The sequence below is a fragment of the Oryzias latipes genome, chromosome 3, assembly GCF_053564925.1.
Source record: "Oryzias latipes strain Hd-rR chromosome 3, Olatipes_Hd-rR_3.1".
Lineage (NCBI taxonomy): Eukaryota > Metazoa > Chordata > Actinopteri > Beloniformes > Adrianichthyidae > Oryzias > Oryzias latipes.
The window spans coordinates 384,530-409,738 of record NC_136239.1 but is presented as its reverse complement, the minus strand read 5'-3'; the positions used below and the strand labels follow the sequence as shown (position 1 = coordinate 409,738).

General features: G+C 41.6%; 1 protein-coding gene and 1 long non-coding RNA gene across 2 annotated transcripts in view; both read left to right on the top strand.

Annotated features, from left to right (window-relative positions):
* dapk2a (death-associated protein kinase 2a) overlaps window positions 1–25,209 on the top strand; it is a 51,440-nt gene that overhangs the window by 15,335 nt on the left and 10,896 nt on the right. Inside the window, exons 2-4 of the mRNA XM_023951221.2 lie at window positions 11,667–11,888; window positions 12,890–13,028; window positions 13,900–14,029. Coding sequence (XP_023806989.1) covers window positions 11,667–11,888; window positions 12,890–13,028; window positions 13,900–14,029 — 491 coding nt within the window. The remainder of the gene's footprint in view (window positions 1–11,666; window positions 11,889–12,889; window positions 13,029–13,899; window positions 14,030–25,209) is intronic.
* LOC144990906 (uncharacterized) lies at window positions 16,828–22,995 on the top strand. The gene is made up of 6 exons (XR_013654744.1): window positions 16,828–17,077; window positions 18,301–18,383; window positions 18,686–18,762; window positions 19,107–19,218; window positions 20,754–21,017; window positions 21,453–22,995. It is a non-coding gene; the product is annotated as an uncharacterized LOC144990906 (long non-coding RNA).

The following is a 25,209-nucleotide window of genomic DNA, read 5'->3' as shown; positions in this document are numbered from 1 at the left end:
CAATGGTGGCAAAGTCTATTATATTAACTAGTCTACGGACATTATCATCCGAGTGTCTGCCTTTGATGAATCCAGTCTGGTCGAAGTGAATTATGTGAGGAGTGATTTTTTCTATTCTCTGTGCTAGTGCTTTGCAGATAATTTTTACATCTGCATTGATTAGAGAAATAGGGCGATAGCTTGAAGGACTAGTGGGATCTTTGTCTGGTTTTAGAAGAAGAATTATGTTGGCTGAGTTCATGTTAGGTGGCATTGATTGGCTCTCATTAATAGATGTGACCGTTTTATAAAATGTTGGTGCCAGTTGTTCCCAGAATTCTTTATAAAACTCAGCAGGAAAGCCGTCAGGCCCTGGTGCTTTACCATTGGGCATAAGTAACAGAGCTTCATGAAGTTCAGACGGCGAGAGCGGAGAATCTAAGTTTGTGATTTGATCCTCATTTAGCCTGGGTAGGTTTACATTATTAAGAAATGAGTCAATACTTTGCTCTGACGGATTGATCTGCGGTGTGTACAGGTTTTTATAAAAGTTTTCAAATGCGTTATTAATTTTGACCGGGTCGTGAGTGACATTTCCTGTTTGGTCCGTAATAGAGGTGATTGATGATTTTTCTCTGTTAATTTTAAGCTGATTAGCCAGAAATTTGCCAGATTTATTAGAGTTTTCAAATCTTTCAAGTCGTAGCCTTTGTATTTGAAATTGGGTTTGTTTATTAATGATGTCATTTAACCGCAGCTTTAAATTTTTCAGATCTCCCAGAATGTGTTCCTGTGCAGAAGCAGCATAAGCAGTCTCCAGGGTTTTGATTTTATTTTCTAATTCTAATAAATCTGCTTTCTCTTTGCGTTTTTTGTGCGTTGAATAAGAAATGATTTTCCCTCTCATGACTGCCTTTGCTGTTTCCCAAAGAACACACGGTGGGATGTCTGGAGTATTGTTGAAGTCTAAGAAGGTTGCCCACTCTTTTTTAAAGAATTCAAGAAATTCCTGATCCTTTAACAGAGACGTATTAAACCTCCAGGTTGTACCAGAGGGTGTGGATTTTTCCCTAGAAATGTTTACAGAGACTGGTGCATGATCACTGATAATAATTGGATGGATATTGGAGCTTTGAATATTTTTTAAAAGAGAGTTACTGATTAATAAATAGTCCAAACGGGAGTGTGAATAGTGAACTGGAGAAAAGAAGGTGAACCCTTTAGTGTTTGGGTGACATGAGCGCCAAGCGTCGCAGAGACCCAGATCATTCATGTACTGCTTTAGAATACTTGCAGATCGCCATGTACGCTGGTTTGCTGCTGTGCTGAGTCTGTCAAGTTCAGGGTCCAAAACAAGGTTGAAGTCTCCTCCTATAATGATTGTGGAGTCAGAGTGAACTGAGAGTGAGGTGAAGAATCTGTGAAAGAAGGAAGAGTCGTCAACATTAGGACCATAAATACTCACTATACAAAAGTCCTTATTCTGAATGGATATATTAATGATTACAAATCTGCCTTCTGGGTCAGTAACTGTATCCTTATGAGTAAAATTAAGATTTTTATTAATTAAAACAGCAACTCCTCGTTGTTTGGAGTTGTAACTGGCAGAGTATATAACTGGAAATTGTAAGCAGCACATAAGGTGATCCAAAGAATTTGATAAATGGGTCTCCTGCAGTAGAGCTATATCTGCTTTTAGACCATCCAGGTGATTTAACACTTTCAGTCTCTTTGGCTCAGAGCCAAGTCCACGCACATTCCAGCTAACGATGTTAAGACTGTTCATAACTGCTCTGACTGAAAAGGTGTAAAGCTAAGTAGTGCTTGTGTACCAGTCCGTGTGCGCGTGCCCGCATTGAGAAGCGCTGTGCGCGTGAACGTTTTCTGGCTATGTGAGCTGCGTGTCGCGTGCGTCCTATGAGGGCTTGTGTGAGGTGTTTGCAGTATGTCGGCGTGTGTGTGCGGGATCGCATGTGCACGCCCCTGTGTGCGCTTGTGTGTGCGCGCGCCTGCTCCGTGTATAAATAAATACTTACCGAGGATGAGTTGCTTCCAGGTGATTTACATATAATGAGGGGGGAGAGGGGGGGGGGGAGAGTAAAGGAAAGAAAAAAAGAGATAGAAGGGAAAACGAAAACAACAACAAAACAACAATAGAAACATGAGTGGGACTGAGGTGACGAAGAAAAAAAAAAGACTGTTTTCCTGCGATCGAGGTGTGGATTATTGATGATCCGGTTTTCCATTCATTGAAGTAAGTTTAGCGGGTTTCTTCTGGGCAGCGCAGATGTTCTCAGCGCGGATCTGAAAGCCTTCAGCACAGCCAGGGGGTGATCTCCGGGTCCCGGAACAGCCGGCCGTCCACGTAAAGTTTGTCAACGGCCACAATCGCTCTCGAACCAGCAGCAAGATGCTTCCTCCTCAGCGGGAACAGGATCTTCCTTCTACGGAGGATTTCTGCCGGGAACTGGTCATTAACGCTGTAATGCGTGCCTCTCAGTTCCCGTCCGCGGCCCTTCACCAACTCCTTCTGTTTGAAATGTTTGAATTTAGCCACAATAGGACGCGGGCGCTGGTGGTCGGACCTTCTTCCTCCGAGGCGGTGAACCCTGTGGAAGGAGATCTTCTGCACCTCCTCCTTGGGGAGCTTCAGGTGGACCTGTAAAAAGGATCTGACGGTGGCCTCGGGGTCTTCTCCTACCTCCTCTGGAACCCCCGCGACCACTAGATTGTCCCTCATGCTCCTCGACTGAAGATCCAGGAGGGTTTCCTTGATGGATCGGTTCTCCTCGGAGAGACGGGCGGTGTCATTGCTCAGGGTCTTCACGGTCTCTCTGAGGGCCTGGTTCTCCGCTGCGAGCTCCCGCACCTGCTGCTGGCTGAATTCCAGAGACTCCCGCAGACCTTGAAATTCTCTATGGAGGATCTCCAGCAAATTGAGGCGGCCATCAAAGCTGGAGAGCTTTTTGTCAATCGAATCCAGGATATCGCTCATTCCGCTGCCCGGAGAGGACACAGCCCCGGGAGAGTCCTCAGGCCGTTCACGCTTGGCGGAGGGGGTGGTGGTGGCGGTTCTGGGCTTCACCATGTTGCAGGTATTAAAACACTCGTCAATGAAATTCTCCAGGTCCTCCAGGCTGACAGAAGCTTAATACTCTTAACAGGTTGTGTTAGTTAGCAGGAAATATTTTAATATGGCGGAAAAATGAAACAATATCGAAAATGTTTGTTCAAATGCTTACGCGCCGCCAAGTCGACTCACCACACTCGTCTCGCTGGGTCTCGCGATACTACAGCATCACCCCCCCTCCTGGTAAAGCTGCTTAACTACAACTCTTTCTAGGATTTTAGAAATAAAGGGGAGGTTTGATATTGGTCTATAGTTGACCAAGATGCTAGGATCCAAAGGACACGTCTGTCACGGAGTGAGAACTTCATAAAGGGCATTTGTTTCTGAAAGCATCAGTGGGTGCACACACTGTCCAGCTGTAAGGTTTCAACGGTTGTTGCAATTCACTTTGTTTAGTTTCCGCTTTTAGTTGTTCTCAATGTTTTATTTATTTACTTCCTGGTTTCTGAGGAGAACTTCCTGTATCCAAGAGGTCCAGTGGACATCAGCTTTTCAAAAGCTTCCTTTCATTGGAGCCATTTTCCATGGGTGACGTCACACTCGTGGTCCAGGTCTCATATCCAGTCAACGGCAGAAACCCAGAAAGAGGATTGGGAGGCGTTATGTCTTTTCATTTATTAACATGAAAAGTGAAGGGGGGGGTATATGAATTAATCAAATGAAGAAGGGAGAAAGAAAAACATTTTTACGTATCAGCATTAATTGTTGATGCAGTTTAAATATCATAAATCCAAAAGTTGACTCTTACAAAAACAGGTTCACCATATTCTGTCCATTTTGACCACATTTTATAAAAGGTTTGTGTTTGAATTCAAATTGAGAATGAAAGCTTTCCATAATGTGAATACTGTGAGTAATAGCGATCCAGTTCTCTATTGTTGGTGGTTCCTGTTCATATCATCTTTTGGTAACTGCTTTTTGACTTGGTGCCAGCAGAATATATAACCTTTTTTTTAGTTGTTTAATCCATCCAAAGTCCAGTTCTAAAAATACATAGCATTAATGTACACGTCAAATCAATCATAAACCCCTTCTCGAGATGTTTGTGAATTTCAACCCGGTAGTTTAGAATAACTGAACAGTTGGTTGGCCCTTTGCTTCCACGTCTCCAGAACTCATCTCTACTCTTTTTTTCTGAATTACATTTGCATTTATCTCTTCTATTTGTCTTATTATTTTTGATATTTCAAGCTTAATCTTCTTTTAAACGTAAAAAAATGTTTTTGTTGCAATTTTGTTAGTTTATCTTCTACCTTTTTTACTTGATTTCCTTTTTTCTGCTGGGCTGAAATACTAATTAAGTCAGTTTAAAAATAACACCTAGTTTTCAGACAGTTATTTTACTTTCATTCAAATTAATTCAATTAAGTAGGTGTAACTTTGGTGCTGCTGTTAGATCGGCACCGCAAGGGATTGTGGGATACCATTCCCTTAGCCTGTCTGGACGGACTTGGGTTTAAGTGTGGCTTTTTGACCAATTGTGTTTAGTTGTTTATCTGTTTTACTGTGTTTTGTTGAGTTATTTTGTCCTACTTTGCTTAAGTCTCTGCAACATGAGGGAGAGGGAGGGAGAGGATGATGAGTTTATATGGAAGCCCTACAGCCACATAATGTAATGACAATGTCGGAAAATTCTTAAATGGATGTACTCTCCAAACAAATAGTGTTGTTGTCTTTATAGTTATAAAAATAAGTATATCTGCCATCTCAAACTTAGACATATCAGAGTTCAAGAATTATAATTCATTAAGATGGAAAAAAGATTAATTGAATTGGAGTAATATGACATTTAGTTAAATAAATATGTAAATTTGAGTTGAATAAACATTAATTAAGTTTTATAGACGTAAGAAATTAGGTTGAATAAATTTAACTCAATTATTTGTTACCAATAGAAGTAATTCATTTAAGTTGGCAAAATTGGATAAGTTATATATATATATATATATATTGTAGCTGCTCCTTAAGTTTTTCAATATGATCAGGAAAAAGCCACGCTCCGACTGCTGATCTTTTGGTTGTTTATTTCTTACGTAACCAAACGAATCACCGTGAAAAACTAAAGAAAAACAAATTACACTTTCAGAATACACGTATACATAAAGATTTACAACTGTCATGATCGAACTCTATGAAGACCCAGATGCTGGAACCCGGAAGAAACTCAGGAGACGAGGCAGAGTCAGAAGTTTTAATCTGAGAGGGGATGAGAGTCGTGAACGAAGAGGAGCGCCGAGGACGGCGTACACAGCCTGTGACGAGGTGGAGCGCCGGGGACGGCGAGCACAGTCTGGAGCGAGTGGTGGAGCCGAGGACGGCGAAACAGGAACGAGGCGAGGAACCAGCGTGACCAGTGGTGAGATGACCGGAGTGTGTATAACGGACTGGCGTAGTATGCTGGGATGGATCTCCTTAAGGTCTGCCAGGTGATGAGATGATGCAGGTCAGCTGGTTCCAATGAAGGAGCAGGGAGGGGAGGGGTAGCAGCCGGAGGCACCGTGACAACAACATTACAATATGATGAAACAACATTACCGTGTGCCCTCTGATCAAATTTTAAGGAGTTGCTTTTCCATTTGAAAGTCTTTGCCCCGTGCTCTGTTCCGTCTTCTTCCAGCTTGTTCTCTGCTTTCTTTCTTATAACGCTAATGCTGCCCCATCAGAATTTTTATGACCAAACGCATGGACAGCGCATGCACAGTCAATTTTTCAGTTCACCACAAGGGGTCAGCAATGAGTCACAAGAAATTGAACATATTGAACATTTCTTCTTCCACTTTCGGCTTCTCCCATCAGGGGTCGCCACAGCGAACAAGTCGCATGGTAAATTTGGCAATGTTTTACGCCGGATGCCCTTCCTGACGCAACCTTCTCTAACCGGGCTTGGAACCGGCAGAGGTAGAGAAGGGAACAGGGAGCAGCCTGGAGTCGAACCCGGGTTTCACGGACGGAGGGCGCCGCAAACCAGCACGAGCTAAACTGGCTCTTTTGAACATTTACAAAATGAAAACATATTTCGTGACAGCTACTTTGTATGTACACATGTTAAATCTTGTAATTTTCAAAAATAACAGTATAAAGAACCTTAAACCGTTAACCTTAATTTTTAACATCTTACTCATGTTGTACAAGAACTACAAGTTTTTGAACTGGCCGTTCAAGAAAAGACACTTTTCTCAAATGTTCACCCTTTTCTCCCAAATCTCACCGTATCCCAGTCAGAGGATCTAGAGAACCTCTCGAGAAAACTGTCCCTCTGCTGTGCTTGTGTTTTTAGAACTTTTACCTCAGGGTCTAAAAGCTCTGGAGAATGGTGTTTTGTGACAAATGTTTGTTCCCATAGAAAACTAGGTCCAGTGATCCAGTTTGATTCAATCAGCTCTGCCATCTTGAGTCCTCTAGATGCATGATCTGCTGGATTTTGGTCTGTCTCAATGTAAAACCACTGGTTTGGGTCTGAGAGGTTTCTGATTTTCTGCACTCGATTGGCAACAAAAACATGAAAGCGACGCGCTTCATTTTTTATGTACCCTAGTACCACCTGGGAATCTGTCCAGAAAAACTCTTCGTCTATTTTCAGCTCAAGCTCTGTTCGGAGAAGATTACTTACTCCTGCAGAGACTGCTGCAGCTGTCAGTTCCAGACGTGGTATAGTCACTACTCTTGTGGGTGCTACTCTTGCCTTTGCCATAACCAGGGCACAGTGTACTTTGTCACTTGACACAACCCTTAAATATGAACACTGCCCGTAGCCGCTACTGCTGGCATCTGAGAAATGATGCAACTCTATTTTCTGGATTGCACCAATGTCTTCAGGGATGAGACGTCTTTTTATTTGCACCTTTGGAAGGTTTTCCAGATCCCCAAGCCATGCTTTCCATTTGGTCTCCAATGCAGGTGGGAGGGGTTCATCCCATCCAACTCCACGTTTACACATTTCTTGAAGAACTTGCTTTCCAGTTAGTATGAAGGGAGAAAGAAATCCTAGTGGATCATACACGCTTGCGACAGTTGACAGGATTCCTCTCCGTGTGTTTTGCTTTTCTTTGAGATTGACACTGAACGAAAATGTATCTGTTTCCACATTCCATTTGACTCCAAGAACACTTTGCATTGGAAGTTCAGAGTAGTTCAGACTTAAGTCTTTGCCATTACAAGCACGCTCAGACACTGGTATAGCATCCATGACCTCTTTCTTGTTGCACATGAATTTGTGTAGACGCAACTTTCCCTTTTTGCAAATTTCTTGTGCTTCACTGACTAGCTGTTTTGCCTTTTGGATTGAATCAAGACTGATGAGACCGTCATCCACATAGAAGTTTTTGTGAATAAAGCTGGCTGCTTCGGGGTATTCCTTCTCGTGTTCTTGAGCAAGAAACTTCAGGCCATAGTTTGCAAATCCTGGCGAAGATGCTGCTCCAAAAATATGAACTCGCATGCGATAGTCTTTGGGTTCACTATCAATATTTCCATCCTGCAACCACATAAATCTTCTCTGTCCTTGGGGCAAACATGAAAACAATGAAACACCTTTCCACATCACAACTGATTGCAACTTGGTGTTGGCGGAACCTGCAAAGAACTCCTATGAGAGTATTAGTTAGGTCTGGGCCAGTCAGCAGATGATCATTTAGAGAGGTGCCTTCACTTTTAGCAGCACAGTCAAACACAACTCTGATTTTCTCTGGTTTTCTTGGATGATAAACTCCGTGGTGAGGAATATACCATGTGTTACCATCCTGAGATGTGCTGTCTGCTTCTTCTGCATCACCATCCTCAAACACACTGGCCATGAATCTCACATAGTCTTCTTTGTTTTTTTGGATTTCTTTGCATCTTTCCTTTTAGATGTTTCGAGCGGAGTTTTGCAAGCTGTTTATTGTTTGGAAGTTGAGGGCGCTCTTTTGAAAGGTAGAGGCATTTCCAAACGGTCGTCGCTGTTGTAGTGAATGTTTTCATTCAGGAACTGCAGAAACTGGAAGTCTTCCTGAGATATGTTTCCTTCTGAAGGATTTGTGTCCATAAAATCTGTTTCCAACACTTTAATGACTGAAGAAGGTGTGATGGATGGCAGCTCTTTCACGTTAAGACGATGGCATGTTCCAGTTACATCTACAGCACTTGTCCAAGGCTTCATGGATCCCACTATACTCCATCCTAAGTCTGTTTTCACTGCATAGGGGTCATGGTCGTTGCCTGGGATTACTTTTCTTGGTTTTAGAGCTCTTGCACAATCATAACCAATCAGAAGTGCTGCAGGACAATCCAACAGATTGGGTATTTCTTTTGCAATACTGTGCAAGTGAGGCCATGCTTCTGCTGTTTTACAAGTGGGTACACTGTTTTGTTCAAGCGGAATGTACTCACGAGTATATGTGGGCGGTAGTTCTATGTACTCTTGTGAGTATTACCCTCTTACTTTTAATCCACTTACTCGATAACTTGGCATGATTGAACCTTTGTCTGTCATTGTTGTGAGTTTTGACTTCACAGGTTCAGAGCTGCTTTGAGCTTGTCCGAAATTTCTTTGTCAATGAATGTATTGCTGCTCTGTGTGTCTAGCAAAGCGTAAACCAAGGTCTCTTGTTCATTACCTTTTGTGCATGACAGCCAGACAGGAACAATCATTGACGTGTGATCACTGTGGTCCACTGTCACATTGTTAGACACTGCTGATGCAGTTTCCTCTGCCATCTGCGTCTCACATTTGCCCACTTTAGGATGATCTTCATGAAGTGGAGTGGGATGGTTTTTCCTGCAGATATTACAGTTGGCTTTCTGGCGGCAGTTCCTTGAAATGTGTCCAACTCTGAGGCAGCCAAAACACATATTGTTTTCAATAACAAACTTTTTCTTTTCTTGAAATGACATTGCTGCGAATTTTTCACATTTGTAGATAAAGTGACTTTCCTTACAGCAAATAAATTCAATCCGACTTTTGTTCCGAGCTGGAAAGGTGTCAGGATTTGATTTGTTACTCTGCACTGCACCACAGGTCCTTGAGTTTTTGATTGTCTTTGTTGTAATCAAGGCACTTGCTTTATAGCGTTTTTGCTCCTTGCCTGGGTTCTCAAGTCCTTTTAATGCAAACAAAGATGAGACTGGAATGCATGCTATTTGCACTTCTTTTGCCACAAACTCTGCAAACTCAACAAATCCAGGATATTCCTTTTCCTCATCCAACGTTTTAGACACATGTCTATTCCATCGAGCAGTCACCCAGTCAGGAAGTTTCAGGAGTATTTTTTTTCCTCACAGTCATCCAAAATCTTGAGACCTTGCACATAGGGCATTGCATTCTTACACGAAATGAGAAAATCACTGAACTCTCTCAATCTAAGCGACTCTTTTGACCCAATCTTTGGCCAGCTGCTTAGTTTTCCTCTGAATGCTCTCTGAATTACAAAAGGATGGCCATATCGCTTATTCAAGGCCCCCCAAGCCTGAACGTAGGCTTCCTCGTCACTGCGATAGAACGTTTCCTCCAACACACTAAGAGCTTCTCCACTTATGTATTTTTTCAAATAGAACAGTCTGTGCTGAATTTACACAACCACTTTCTATAAGAGCCTTGAAACATGTTCTCCACTCTACAAACTTGAGAGGATCTCCACTAAACACAAATGGTTCTAGAGCTGGAAGTCTCGTCATTGTCAGGGATTCTTTCAGTGCCTCAACTAGGGACACCTCACTATCTTTACCTGGGATCTGAATGTCACTAGTTTGGGGAACTGCAACTTTCTCGGAATCCTGAACATTTCTTGTGACTGGAAAAGGAAGTGGAGATGCACTCAGATGAACTTGAGGTTGCAAGGAACTGTGCCACTGTTCTATCGGCTGACTTAGTGAAGTGGCTTCTGCCTCAATGTCTCTGATTTCAGCATTTGCCTTTGTTTCCTCTTCGACATACACATTATATTCTGCTTCGATTGCCTCAAGATCAGAAGATGGCATCAGGCGCACAGAGAAGGACAGGCTAGCACGTCTGGGTAGGAAGGGGAGAGAAGGAGAGTCACAGCAAGATCATCCAAACAGACAGAGTTTTGACAGTGCAGGACAGTCAAAACTCCAGAGACTGGAAACTGAATCTGTCAGCATCCACAGAAACAGTCTCACCCAAAAAACTGTCAGGAGGACAGGAATGGGGCAGACAAACATTGCAAGAGTCTCTTGAGAGTCTGTTGCTGCAGAAGACCCTCCGGCAGGGGTCCTGTTGCAGAGGCTGTTTAGAAGCACTCATCCAGAGTACTGGTACCGGTGGAGACGGGCAGGATCCAGACAAAAAGCAGACAAACGGGAGCCAGCACAGTCTTTGTAGATGACAACCAGACAGGGATAGATTACATTTCAGTCCTCTTGGTCTTCAAAATGAAGCATCTCGGGGCATTACTTCAAAGTAGAGATCTTTCAACACGGCGCCACAGGACCTCTGATTGGGTCTGTACATTGACTTAACTAGACGCCTCTGGAATCACATTCGGTGTGAACGCAGCATTAAGATTCTGGAGAAATGAAAAGCTCTTTTTTTCACTCATTGGACATATCTAGTGGGGATCCAGACTGATCAAAACGGATGACATTTCTATCCATCATCTGAAACTGCTGAACCCTTTATTTGGGTCACAGGGTTGCTGGTGCCTCTCCCAGCTACTGGTGGGCCAAGGCAGGCACACCCTGAAAGGTTTGCCAGTCTGTCGTAGGGCCACACAAGCCATGATCAGCTGTTTCTAGTGAAAACACTGATCAAAAGGTCATTCTACTCACTGTCATTTATCACATCATTCCAGCTGTTTGAGTCCCATAACACAGCGGTCCCCAGACCCCGGGCCGTGGACCGGTACTGGTCCGTGGGTCATTTGGTACCGGGCCGCACAGACAGAATAAACAGCTGACATGACATGACTGTTTTATTTATTTCAGAATCTGAAAGATGTTTTACTTTGAAAAATACTCTTTTACATCCGTCTCTGTCACTCTTGACGCAGGCCAAGGCGCTTTTCTCGGTCACATGATAGGTTACCGCTAAAATAAAACCCAGGAGCTAGCAAAATGAGTAAAAACAAACGTCTTTGGAAAATTTCTTTGCCAAGTGGAAAAGGCCCAGCCAGGAGACAGAAGAGGAGCCTTCCACTCCCAAAAAAAGAAAGCTCCATTTAATAGACAGCACTTCTTTTTGCACCATGAGTGTGGAAGGGGAGAGGAGGATGAGGCCTGTGCGATGTACAGTGTTATGCGTGTCAAAATTAGAGCTCAGAGTTTGTCTTGTCACGTCTCTCTGCCTCTTTCATCGCAGCGTTGCTTCAGTATTTGTCTGCCACATCTTAAAGGCTGGTCCGTGACAACGTTGTCTGACGTCAAACGGGTCCGTGGTTGTGTGTGTGTGTTCGGATCCGCTGGTTTAAAGGATGCTTCCAGAAATTTGTGCAGGAACAAAAATCCAGACTAACTTTTCATTCATTCTTTTAGCGTTTACCTTATCTGTTTTCATAGTGGAAGCTTTGTGCATCCTTTTTTGTTCTGAATTCCCAAGATGTCCTTCTGTGATTCTGTGTTTCAGTGGACAGTTTGCAATTGTAAAGCACTGCAAAGAGAAGAGCACAGGTCTGGAATTTGCTGCCAAGTTCATCAAGAAACGGCAGCGCACTGGGAGCTCCCGGGGGGTGCGTCGAGAGGAAATAGAGCGGGAGGTCAGCATCCTGCAGCAGATCCAGCACCCAAACATCATCATGCTGCACGACGTCTACGAGAACCGCACTGATGTCGTCCTCATCCTGGAGCTGTGAGTCAACGAAACTTAGACTTTAATCAAACCTTCATTTACACCAATAGTTAACACCGAAATTTGGTTGGATGCCCGTTTGAGTATTTTATATTTACACAATGAAAATACACACTTTAAATTGAATGTATAAATCTTTCACTCACCGCCTCTGAGTATTGATTCATTAGGTTAAAAGGTTTTGTGTAGACTTGTTTACATACGTGTAAATTATTATTATTACTGTATTTCACACAGGAAACATTTCCGTTCTCAAGTCTGACTTTAAGAAGTAATTCAACCTTTTAAGGTTAAATGAACCATGAACAGCCACCTTAAAAAGCCACTCCAATGAAAATCCTCTTTTTGGGTTTTTAAAATGTTCTTGCAGCATTTTCTCATTATAGAAGATCTATACAAAGGAATTTGGGATTAAAACTGCATTTCTGAATATTTATTAATTCAAATCCCGTTGGATCAGAAAAATGGATGTTTGAAAAGGTTCACACTAATGATGCAGTGAACTGTCAAAGTCTCTTCTCCACTCTGCCAACTGGATTCTGGCTCATTGGATGAACGGGGAGTTAAACCCTGGTTTCCTGCGTGAGTTTAGATACAGAATAACTGCAGGAAAGACAATGAAAATGGCCAAAGATGGCATTATAAAGTGTCATAAACAGATTTGTTGTGATCTGTTGTTTTCTCTGTACGTACTTATTTCTTGTAATTCTCTACAAATGAAAGTTTAGACTGAATTTAAAAAGGGGCTTTTACTCATTAAGCTGTTAACCTTCCTCCAAATGCCCTTTTTGAACTTTGGATATTGTCGTCTATTGTTTTACTTCTGTTTATGATGTGTATTTTTATTTTATCAGTTCCTAATAAATAAATGAAACAAACTCTATTGTAAAATGGAACTAAATGGTTTTGAGAGCTTAAGTGGTTTTGTTCTTTAAATCATTTGGAGAAGAAATGGGGTTTTTTGTTGTTTTTTACCAGGATCACACCTTTTCATTTTTCAGTGTCTCTGGAGGGGAATTATTTGACTTCCTGGCCCAAAAGGAGTCTTTGAGTGAGGAAGAGGCCACCCAGTTCATCAAACAAATCCTGGAAGGCGTTAACTACCTCCACACCAGAAAAATCGCCCACTTTGACCTCAAGGTTGGTCTGAAATGTTAGCTCTACACGGCAAACTAAGTGACGTATCTGCTTTAACAACTTAGTGAGAATGTAAAACTTAAACTCTGGTAAATGTTGACCTTTGTTTCATTTTAAAATGAAATTACTGTCAAGTTAAAACAAAGGTTATACACTTTTATCCACTAAATGAGTTAACTTCAAATGCTTCACATGTTGGAATGAGGAAGTTATCATGGTTACTGTGGAGCAGCATTGGCACTCTTTTCTTTTACGTGATAAGATAATAGAATGGAGGTGCAGTGTTGACAGTTTGGATTGTGGTTTCCTTCTTGCCTGATGAAGTGAGCAATGCTTGAAATGATGTGAATTACGGTAGTTTACTCCATGAACTGCCCATGATTTAAAGTAAATGTCCCCTTATGGCATCAGAAATCAATGCCTAAACTTCAACTCTCTGAAGGTCTTAAAGTGTTCTCGATCCTGAAGGATTGTCTCTGACATGGTGCTGATGAGCAGTGCAGAGTGTCAAACACCACATTCTATGCAGTGGGTCTTAGAAATGTCTGGTGCTTTTTGGTCAAAGTAAACTTCTGCTTTAATAGGGCTGAAGCTTGAACTTATTTCAGTGGGTAAAAATGTAAATGTGTTTGCTTTAAACCTTTTTATGTTACTCACTTCACTGTTTTAAATAAAATATTGCCTTAAGTAAAGATTTGTAGATTTATTTATTCAATTTTCTTTGTGCTTACTTCATCTGATGCTTAATAACAGACATAAAGAAATTCTCACTTTTGATAGTGTTGTTACTTTAAGACTATTTGAAGACCTGTTTCTAAATGAAAAAGAAAATACTAAGCATTCTCAATGACATCTGTGGGTGCTTTTTTTGCAGCCTGAAAACATAATGCTGCTGGACAAGAATGTTCCACTGCCAAGAATCAAATTAATTGATTTTGGTTTGGCCCACAAGATTGAAGCTGGAGTGGAGTTCAAAAACATCTTTGGGACGCCTGAGTTTGTTGGTGAGAGCCTTCACAAACCCAGTCCTGGTGATGACTCAGATCCAGTTCTGCTTGCACTTGTGCATATATGGTCCCTGAGCTTTTCTTTTATCATACAGCATGCTTGGGTGGGTTCAAATCCATGATTGGGTCTAATCCCTTCCTGGTTGATACTCAGCATTAAGGGTTCGGATTGGGGGTTAAACCAACAACTGTTTATTAATATTTCACTATTCATCAAACAGTATCTAACTGCTAATTCTTTGTATCTCAACATTCCTCTTTCAATGACACACCAACAAATACACAAACATCTGGACAGAGCATCCTTCTGGTGTCTGAGTCATTCATATTCACAATGAACACATTAAATACATTACATTTCAGATGTGTGCAGCATACATTCAATCTTGACCTTCGTTAAACATGTTTTACTTTTATAACTTTTCTTTTTATTTAAAAACTAATGATTGAGTTTTTGCATGAAAAACTGATAATTGATGGAAAATTAAAATATTAACACCAGCGTGTTCAGTCAGGTGTGTTTTCCAAACTACATCTCAGAATTTCTTACCTTGCTGCAGTGATGCATGATGATCTCAGTGGGAGTTCTCTGGTTTCTAGTGATCCTCTGCAGATCAGGTTTAGATTCAGTCGTAGCCTCTCTGATCAGTTCCTTTACATGAGTGTCGGTCAGAACGGACCGATGTCTTGATTTCACGTGTTTCAAGGTAATAACAGGGACTGGCAGACATACAGTGATGGACAAAATACTGGTACCCCTCAGTTAAAGAAAGAAAGTCCACAATGCTTACTGAAAGGACTTGAAATTTTCAAAAGTAACAATAAATTAAAATGTGTTGAAAATTAAATAAAACTAAATCAGCCATTACTTTTGAGTTAACTAATGAAATAGGGCTGGACAAAAATGATGGTACCTCCATAAAAGACTGTGAACTAATTGTCCAGGGGGTCATGATGAACTCAGGTTTGTCCTTTAATTGACATCACAGCTGTTTTCAAACCCAGAATCGGTCAGTCTGCCTATTTAAAGGGAGACAAATAGTCATGCTGCTGTTTGGTGAAAAGGTGTGAACCACACTGAACATGGACAACAGAAAGCCAAGGAGAGAATTGTCCCAGGACATTAGAAACACAATTATAGACAAACATGGTAAAGGTAAAGGCTATAAAACCATCTCTAAGCAGCTTGGAGTTCCTGTGACCACAGTGGAACATATTATTCAGAAGTTTCAGACCCACGGGACAGTAGCCAACCTCCCTGGACGATGGAAGAGGAACATTGATGACAAACTGAGGAGACGGATAGTTGGAACTGTATCCAAAGAACCCAGAACAACCTCCAAAGACATTAAAGGTGAACTCCTAGATCAAGGTACATCAGTGTCAGATCGCACCATTCATGGTTGTTTGAGCCAGAGTGGACTTCATGGGAGACGACCAAGGAGGACACCACTGTAGAAAGGAAATCATCAAAAAGCCAGACTGGAATTTGCAAACATGAATGTTGACAAGCCACAAAGCTTCTGGGAAAATGATGAGACCAAACTGGAGCTTTCTGGTGAGGCACATCAGCTCCATGTTGGTAGACTCAAAAATGAAGCATCCAACCAAAAGAACACTGTCCCTACTGTGAAACATGGAGGAGGCTCAGTTCTGTTTTGGGGCTGCTTTGCTGCATCTGCCACAGGAGGTCTGGAAGTTGTGAAGGTCAAATGAAATCTCCAGATTATCAAGGCATTCTGGGTAGAAATGTGCTGCCTAGTGTCAGAAAGCTTGGTCTCAGTGGGTCATGGGTCTTCCAACAGGACAACCATCCAAAACACACAGCCAGAAACCCCCAAGAATGGCTCAGAGAAAAGCCTTGGACTATTCTGAAGTGTCCTTCTATGAGCCCAGATCTGAATCCCATTGAACATCAGTGGAAGGAGCTGAAACATGCCATTTGGAGAAGACACCCGTCAAACCTGAGACAACTGGAGCAGTTTGTTCATGAGGAGGGGGCCAAAATACCTGTGGACAGGTGCAGAAGGCTCATTGACAAATACAGAAACCGTTTCATTGCAGTGATTGCCTCAAAAGGTTGAGCAACAAAATATGAAGTTATGGGAACCATCATTGTTGTGCAGCCCTATTTCATTAGTTTGTTTTTTTAATAATTTGGTTAAACAACAACTCAAAAGTAATGGCTGATTTTGATTATTTAATTTTCAATAAATTTTAATTTGTTGTTACGCCTGCGTGCGTGCGTCCCGGTGACCCCCTGGTGCACCGTTGCCACTGCCGGGACTCCCGGGGATCGTGTGTGCTCCATACACCGTTTCAGTGACTGCCATCCATCCACGCACTGGGGAGCGGCGTGACGGAGCTGGATCGAGAGCTATCAGAGTGGGTTCCCCCTTCCGGCCTCCTATTATGGAGTTATTTCAGTCTCAATAATCAGAAATGCACACAACCGGTTTTACAAATACACACGCTCCGATTCACAAATGTCATTTTATGCAAACCTGAAAAATAAATTCGGAAATACACACCCTGTGTTTCACAAACACACAGATTGTGTTTCACACATGCACACTAAATGTTTTACAAATGCACAATAAGTGTTTCTCACAAATGTGCACACTGTTTTTCACAAAAACATTTTAGAAATTCACAATAAATGTATCAGAAATGCACAGTAAGTGCTTCACAAACATGATTTTTAGGTACACATGTGATGTGAACTCACAGATCATTCGAATCGCAGAATGTGCATTCAAAATCCCGTTCTCGTTTGTGAATCTCCCCGTGTGTGTGAGAGATTTTTCTACGGTGAATATTGAGACTCATCTGACGGAGCGGGTCAACTAATGTCACCATTGGCTAGTGAATCTGTCAATCAAACTCATCGGCAAAGCAGGCGGGTTCGCTTTTAACCAATCGAATGGCCCCTTACACTCCTCACTTTTAAAGTGACGAGGGAGGGAGCTGTTCAGCTCAGCAGTTGGGAGGACGCGGGCGGCAAACATGGCGGAGAGGTCTTCAGAACGGGAACAGTCTCAGCCCGTAAGTAATGCATTTATTTTATTATTCCCTCGTTGTACGTCCTGTAATGTTATTGAATACCAAGTTGAAGCGTTCTCCTTTGCCAAGTGACATGTGTGAATGCTTTATGAACACTGCAGCCGAGTCGTTTGCAGAGTACCCCCACCGCAAATTAGCTTAGCTTTGTTTTGCTTAGCCTGTGCAAGTTGTGGCTGTGTGAGTGTGAGTGAAGTTCAAGCCGGTGTCGGTTCAAGCTAGCGTCTATAGCCAATGATCTGTAGGTTCTTAACATGATTCATAAGGAACTAAGGGGAAAAGCATGCCGGATTTACAGCAGCAAAGAAAGTTTAATAAAAAGTATTGATTTGGAGACGGCGATTTGTTTAAACACTGATGCTATGCTAACTAGCTAGTTGTTCCGTGTGCTGCCTTTATGTAAACGCGATCCGGGTTAAAGTTAGACACAGCATTTTCACAGCCCAGACTTTAAGACGGGGTGGACTGTGCAACAAAGTTAATTCATATGACATTCATGAAAACGGCATTTTTTAAATATAACATACATGAATCCACTGTTGAATGAAAGAAGCCTCATTAAGTTTCTAATGTTAGAATCCGTATTGTGCTGACCAGCCCTGTGAGATTGTGTCAGAGTGACAGCCACTAAATTCCCCGTATCTTTACTTCCAATGACGAAATGACAAGAATCCCAAACATTATGTTTTTAGGCTGTTTTGTAGTCAATAAGTAGTCACAGAAAGGGCGGATGGGAGAAATCTGCTGTCAACAGTGATTTGAGTAGAAGTTACTGTAAATATTACACACAGGCTTCCTGTGATCAGTGTCGTCTCTGACTTTTTTTAAAGGTGTTCTTTACTACAAGCTAAAGTTATCATAGCAAGAGTGTTTTAAAAAATTCCCCTTTCATATATTTGAAAATTGAGCCAGTTTAGCTCGTGCTGGTTTGCGGCGCCTTCCGTCCGTGAAACCCGGGTTCGACTCCAGGCTGCTCCCTGTTCCCTTCTCTACCTCTGTGCCGGTTCCAAGCCCGGTTAGAGAAGGTTGCGTCAGGAAGGGCATCCGGCGTAAAACATTGCCAAATTTACCATGCGACTTGTTCGCTGTGGCGACCCCTGATGGGAGAAGCCGAAAGTGGAAGAAGATATATTTGAAAATTATGTAATTTAAGATCAGACAGCTAAATGATCTAATCCATGTTTGTTGTGTTTTTATTTATTCTCTAGGAATTACTGAAGCGTGACAGCGTGACAATCTTTTGTTCCTCATACCATCAGGCAATACAACTCTCTGGCAGGGCATCTTACAAGTAATTTCTTTTAATTTTACCCACTGATTTTCCAATTATTTACCTTTTTTTATCAATCTTTTTATTTTGTGATATTTCTATTTGTAATGCATGTGTGTTTATGTGTTTTTTTTAAGATGGCCATTTTAAAAATTTTTTCTCAGGGATTATTAAATACCCTTCTATTCTATTCTATTTCATATTTTATCATCCTATTGTATTACTGTTTTACCTTTCAATTGGGAATTTAGCATTTTTGCCCCTGTAAATATCTGTCAGTTGAAAGTATTTGTACTTGTATTCCATGTATCCTGTACCTGAAGATGGCAGACAACAACTGTGCAGACACCCACTTGGCCTTCTTCAGTGACGCTGTGAACGTTTATGGCTTTCCTCTGAGGTATTCATGTTATTCATAAAGAAATATTTTATTCACATATCAGGCAGTATAAGTACTTGGTTATTTGTACAAAAATAAAATTACTTTTTTTAGACTCCTCTCCATAAACAAAGGCAACTCTAAAACTTTCCCCTCATGAATAACATTTTACCCCCCCTTAACAGTCTCTCTCACCTCATTTTTTCCCCAGTGATACATGTAACCCACTCCTGCAATTTATCTAACCTAGAAATTCTACTTATTGGCATCATACATAAGAACATTACATTTTAAACTGATGTGTACCGTATTGGCGATGCATTTGTAATTATGTGTTTGAGACATGATTTTCATGTTATTGTCAGGGTGAGAGGAGATCACGGAGGAGAAAATGTGGGCATAGCCGAGTTAATGCTCACAGTACGTACAACTGACACAAACGGCTTCATTACAGGAAAAGTGTACACACAATCAACGGTGAGTTGAACCTAGTTTTAGATGCTTTAATATATACACAGGGCTCCAGACTGCGTCCATTTGGTCGCATTTTGCGACCAAAATTTGAGAGTGTGCGACTGAATTTTACACCCAGTCGCACATGTGCTACCAGTAAATTTGCCTCCTCCACCCTCCGTATTTTTTATACATTAAACATGAAAGGAGCACGTCAATGATCGATGAAATGAGAGATGAAATCATCAATGAGACGCGAGCGCACACGCACGCAGGCAGACACACACACTCGCGCGAATACTCATGAGACTGGAGCACACGCGAGCACACACGAGCACACACTCGCGTTTCATTGAGTGATGCCTGAGGCGGCCAATGCGTCTGAGAAGAATAGGGAAAGTCACTGCAAGTGGCTAAAATATGTGGAGGGGCGGGGCCTAACATCCGTGGGAAGGAAACGGAGACAAATATCATCACAACCTGATATGTGCGTCTGAGCTATGAGCAAGCGAACTATTGATTCGTTCTTCCGAACTGCAGCTAGTGTACCAGTGACAGAGTGTACAGCAGGGGTCTCAAACTCGCATGAAATCGAAGCTGCAGCGAGACTGAAAGAGACCAGGAATTAGGAGTTGTCCTTAACATTCAATTTCGTTTTAATATGCCTCTCCCCCTAAGTATGAGCTGTGATATTACATCTTTTATAATTATTTTAATGTTTTGTAATGGATGTAGCCTTTTTTTAATCAGTTGGTATTTTAAATTATTTTAATTGATCAGTGAACTACAAAAACCCCATCAGGACGCATGTCCCATAATGCATTGTTTTTTAGTCTGTAGGGCAGCTTTTAGTCAGTTCAATACTAAATTTCCAGCTGCGTTCGCTCTGATTGGTGTCTTGCTCCCACCCCTTTCTCGTGATATTTTTGTTTTGATTGACAGGTGATGTTGGAGCAAAAACAAAAATATACCTCTCACACCAGGTGATCTGTGCAGTGTTGCGTCCATCTGGGTGATCTCAAACACGCTTATTGTGCATCTTGGCTGAACCTATTTGGTGTCACCAACATGAATTTCCATCCTCTAATATTTACATACATTTAAGTGTTGTTTGAAACTGTGAAATTACAAAAGGTTACTACGGTAATCACTTAGTTACTAATAACTTTTTTCTATTCTAAAAGTATGGTATTTTTTTTACTATTTTTACTTAGTTGTACTGTCATGACAGCGATGGTGCTGTCAGTTTACCTTCATGTTGCATCTTCAAAAGTGCAGAATAAAATATGACACTGAATTAGAAACAGCACATTGTAATTTCTGCATCTATTGTTAAAGTATTTATTTGTAATACAGTGGAAATTAGTAGATTTGGTTAGAATGTTGATTTACGGTATGCGCCCCTAAATTTTCTGGTTGTGCCCCTAAAATTTTCAGTTAGGGGCCACTGTGCTCCTAGTGAAAAAAGTTAGTCTGGAGCCCTGATACATAAAAGTGAATGATGTATTAAAAATAAATCTGACAATATAATATTTCTTTTTGCTTTTTTCCAAATACAGGATTGAGCTCCTCTGGTGTGATGTCTTCGTGAGTGTTACTGGTTTATATTACAACATCCTGCACTCTCCTGAGGACCAAGACTTGCTCAATATCAGTCACATCACGTATTCTGCTGCCATTACATTTTTCTACCACGCATTCAGGCCAGTTTGGATGTCTTTAGTGACGCGTGGGACAGCCATCCAATCAGGACGGAGCAAAGCATGACACCAAATCAGCTGTGGCATTTGGGCTTGACCCAGAACCCTGTTTCTGATCCCCGGGTAAATGCTTTATTTAATCTCACTGTACTGGACAACTGATTTGTGTGCAGTTCGACTAAAGTGGAAAGTATCAAGAACAGTATAATGAAATCACAATGACTACAGTGAATTTTCATCGAAAATGAATGAAAAGTATTATTGTTTTGTGGTGCAAACAATTTCCCTAAATTGTTTTTTTTTTTAATCAAGTGGGAAGAAGAGCACATCTGCAAGTTCAAAATGCATCACAATGCATGGCATTATGAGCCATCAGATGTACTAATGTCACTACTTTGTTAAGGTTCACTTATTTGCAAATTATAAACAGTTATGGAGATATGAGGTCTGCCTGCCAGCAACAATATAAGTTATTATTAGTCGGTCACTGTTCCTACATAATCTAAAACACAAAAAAAACAGTGCTGTTCATAAACAGTATCTTTTTTTTTTTGTCAGGGTATGCTGGTTCCAGAGAATGAATGGGAGGAGAGTGGATCCATGACTGAACCTCATCCTGGGATCAATGTCCTGGTATGGGACAGTCCTCTTTTGGGTCCACAAATGTTGGAACTGCAAGACGACATCAACCCATTGTGGAATTCAGACCGTTTGGGAGTTGACCTACATCTTTACTGTCCAGTGTGTTTAGAACTTAATTTAGGCGACATAATTACATACAGAAGAAGAGAGACTGAGGGGAGCAAGACAATCAATACTGCTGTATTGTTCAAGGGACTTCATTGAATGTAAGGATGTTATGAAAATTAGTTCCAGTTTAAATAAAATTCAAATCAGTAGAGATCCCACATTTGCTTTAATTTTGATGTTTTAATCTGTCCATGTTTTCATTGAATTTTACTCTGCAATAAAGGGTGAATGTTTGCACTTTGTTGTTCTATGACCATCTTTTGTTGTGTAGTATTTAACCAGCTATAAAACCCAGAGAGATGAGGATCTTTTTTGCAAGGGTGACCTGGCCAAGAGGTGTATATGTATATGGTTACAATATAAAATCAATGACATTTGAGTTATTAAAAAAATAAAATTAAGGTCAAGCAAAGTGACTTTGGGCTGAGCAGGGGAGGTGTATATTGGGCGTCTGTGATTGACAGTGAGATGAACTTGAGGTAATGTAGTCCCACTGCGTGGTACGGAGCAAAGTGATGCCAGTTTCTCCACAAAACCTTCTGTGGAAGTTGAAGATTTTTCTCCTCCACCTTCATATGATCAAAACCGTGTCTGAGTGTTGAAATGACGCTAGCATGAAAGCTAAGAGAATAACGTACAAACAATCCCGAGTGAAACATTCATTTTAAATCTCATGACCAGTACAGAGTTCGATGGATTCTATGTCAACTGCATTCAACCACTGTTGCCTTGCTTCCAGGTCCACTGAAAAGTTGCACAAGCCAGTAATTTTTGACAACCGAAGGCAATAAACCGACAAGCCATGCTAAGGCTAACACGCTAACGACCGACTGGTACAGAATCAAATATGGGCGGGGCTTTTGCCACCTGCAGAAAGCGTAGAGAAAGTGTAAGGGGCCATACGATTGGCTAAAAGCGAACCCGCCTGCTTTCCCGATGAGTTTGATTGACAGATTCACTAGCCAATGGTGACATTAGTTGACCCGCTCCGTCAGATGAGTCTCAATATTCACCGTAGAAAAATCTCTCACACACACGGGGAGATTCACAAACGAGAACGGGATTTTGAATGCACAGTCTGCAGTTCGAATGATCTGTGAGTTCACATCACATGTGTACCTAAAAATCATGTTTGTGAAGCACCTACTGTGTATTTCTGATACATTTATTGTGAATTTCTAAAATGTTTTTTGTGAAACACAGTGTGCACATTTGTGAGAAACACTTATTGTGCATTTGTAAAACATTTAGTGTGCATTTGTGAAACACAATCTGTGTGTTTGTGAAACACAGGGTGTGTATTTCCGAATTTATTTTTCACGTTTGCATAAAATGACATTTGTGAATCGGAGCGTGTGCATTTGTAAAACCGGTTGTGTGCATTTCTGATTATTGAGACTGAAATAACTCCATATCCTATTGACCCGGGCGCAACCAGAGCCCAGTGTACCCCCACCTTGGACTGGCGTTGGTTACTGCCACTGGATGCAAGGGGCGTGGCATTGAGCCTGTTGCACCGAACAGAGAATGTACAGCTGAGTGCAGCTGACTGTGTGGGCTGGGCGTGATCGCCATTGTGGTTTGGTACATCTTTGGGTGTCTTTTAGCATAGGAATTTTAATAATATTGGTAACAAAGGTTGTCTATTTTCTTAAAAGCACAGTCTCGGTTTCGTATGTCGGAGAGTCCTGTGCTTTTGATTGTAGTTTTGTGGTGGCGGCATCCAAAGGGAAACCCTAATGCCACATATACTGTAGATTGAATTGATGAATGAATCAGCAGGAAGAATTCTAACCTGCAAATCAGATGATCAGGTGCGTTAGCATTACTAGTGTTAGTCTCAGAGACACGTTCACTTTGTTTGAGTGATCGGTCTCAAAGCGACAATGACGAGTCTGCTTACAGAATGGAGGTGGAGCAGCTAGCAGTGTGGTGTACATCCCATAACCTCCAGATCAACATGGACAAAATTAAAGAAATGGTGATGGACTTCAGGACGTCTGGCAATCACCCCCACTCACATCTGACCATCAACGCTGCTGCTGTGGAGAAGGTCGACAGGTTCCTGGGGGGGCATCTCACTAACAACCTGTCCTCCTCCACCAACTCCACAATGGTAATCAGGAAAGCACAGAAGCGTCTCCATCCCCTCCGGACACTCAGGGAAGGCTGGAATTCCACCACCTCACCTCCTTCTACCAGGACACCACGGAGAACATCCTGACAGCTGCAAGGTTCAGGAGAAACTACGGCTCAGCAGGATTGTTGGTGCCCCTCTGCCGATCATGGAGGAGTTATACGAGCAGCGCTGCCTTCGCAGAGCACCCTCCATCATTAGGGGCCCCCTCTCATGGACTGTTGTCCCTCAGGCCATCTGGGAGGAGGTTCAGGAGCATCAGCTGCAGATCCAGCAGGATGCTGATGAGCTTGTTCCCACAGGCTGTGAGGCTGTCTTCCCCATCCATTCATGCTCTCACAAACTCCACTCTGCATTGAGACCCAAAGGATTACCCCCAACCCCCCACACCACCTAAAGACACAATACATGGATACACACTCTAACAACCCCAGCTCCCCCATAAAAAAGACTGCTGCTAAATGCACATCGTCCCTTTAATGACTGTTTACACTCAATGCTTTCATGCTTTATTGCTATTTTTAATTCTAGTTGATTGCTATTTTATTGCTTCTTTGCTCTGTCATGCTAGTGAGAAACAAAATCTCGTCTCTCCTGTGCATTTCTCTGCAAATACTATGAGTGGAAAGACAATAAACCAATCTGGAAACCCCACTACAGCTCCTGCCTTTATTCAAATTGTTATGCACCAACACTTCATCAGGGAAATCCTCATGTTATGATGTAAAACTCCTTTTATTTACACATAAAAACACTTTGGCAGCTTGATTTGTTAATTAATGCAATAACTGCTTAGTTTTCCACATTAAAAGTTCACTTTCTGTTTCACAGTTACTAGCTTTTCAATACATTTAATGCAATAAATAAGAATGCTCTCTCCCTATTGTTTCTGTTAAACATGGCTTTCCAAAGGGGAGCAACAGTCTGCAGTCAGAACAAACAATCAATTGTTTATTGGTGCAGGTGCAGTTTAAATAGGCAGGGACATGGCATGACCACAGGGAAAACACCTGAGAAGAATTCTCCATAATTGGGAGCACACCCATTGGACAATCAACCTGTTAACACCCCCACTTGCTCACACATTATTTACAATCATCATGGAAACCAAAACTGCATCACATCTTGGTTTAACTATAATCCAAACAAGAATCTGGAAAAGGTAAGTAGCTTTAGTTTTGTTGCTGGTTTGGTCATTAGGTCAGCAACCATCTGATCTGTTGGACAATACTTCAAAAACACTTCACCATTGTTTACAGTTGATCTCACAAAATGATATTTAATATCAAAATGCTTGCATCTCTGTCTATTTACAGGATTCTTTGCCAGTGCAATTGTGCTTTGATTATCTTCATAGATCACAGTTTTGTCATCCTGATACTCATCAAAATGTTGAAGCAGCTGAATCAAATACAAACATTCCTGTAT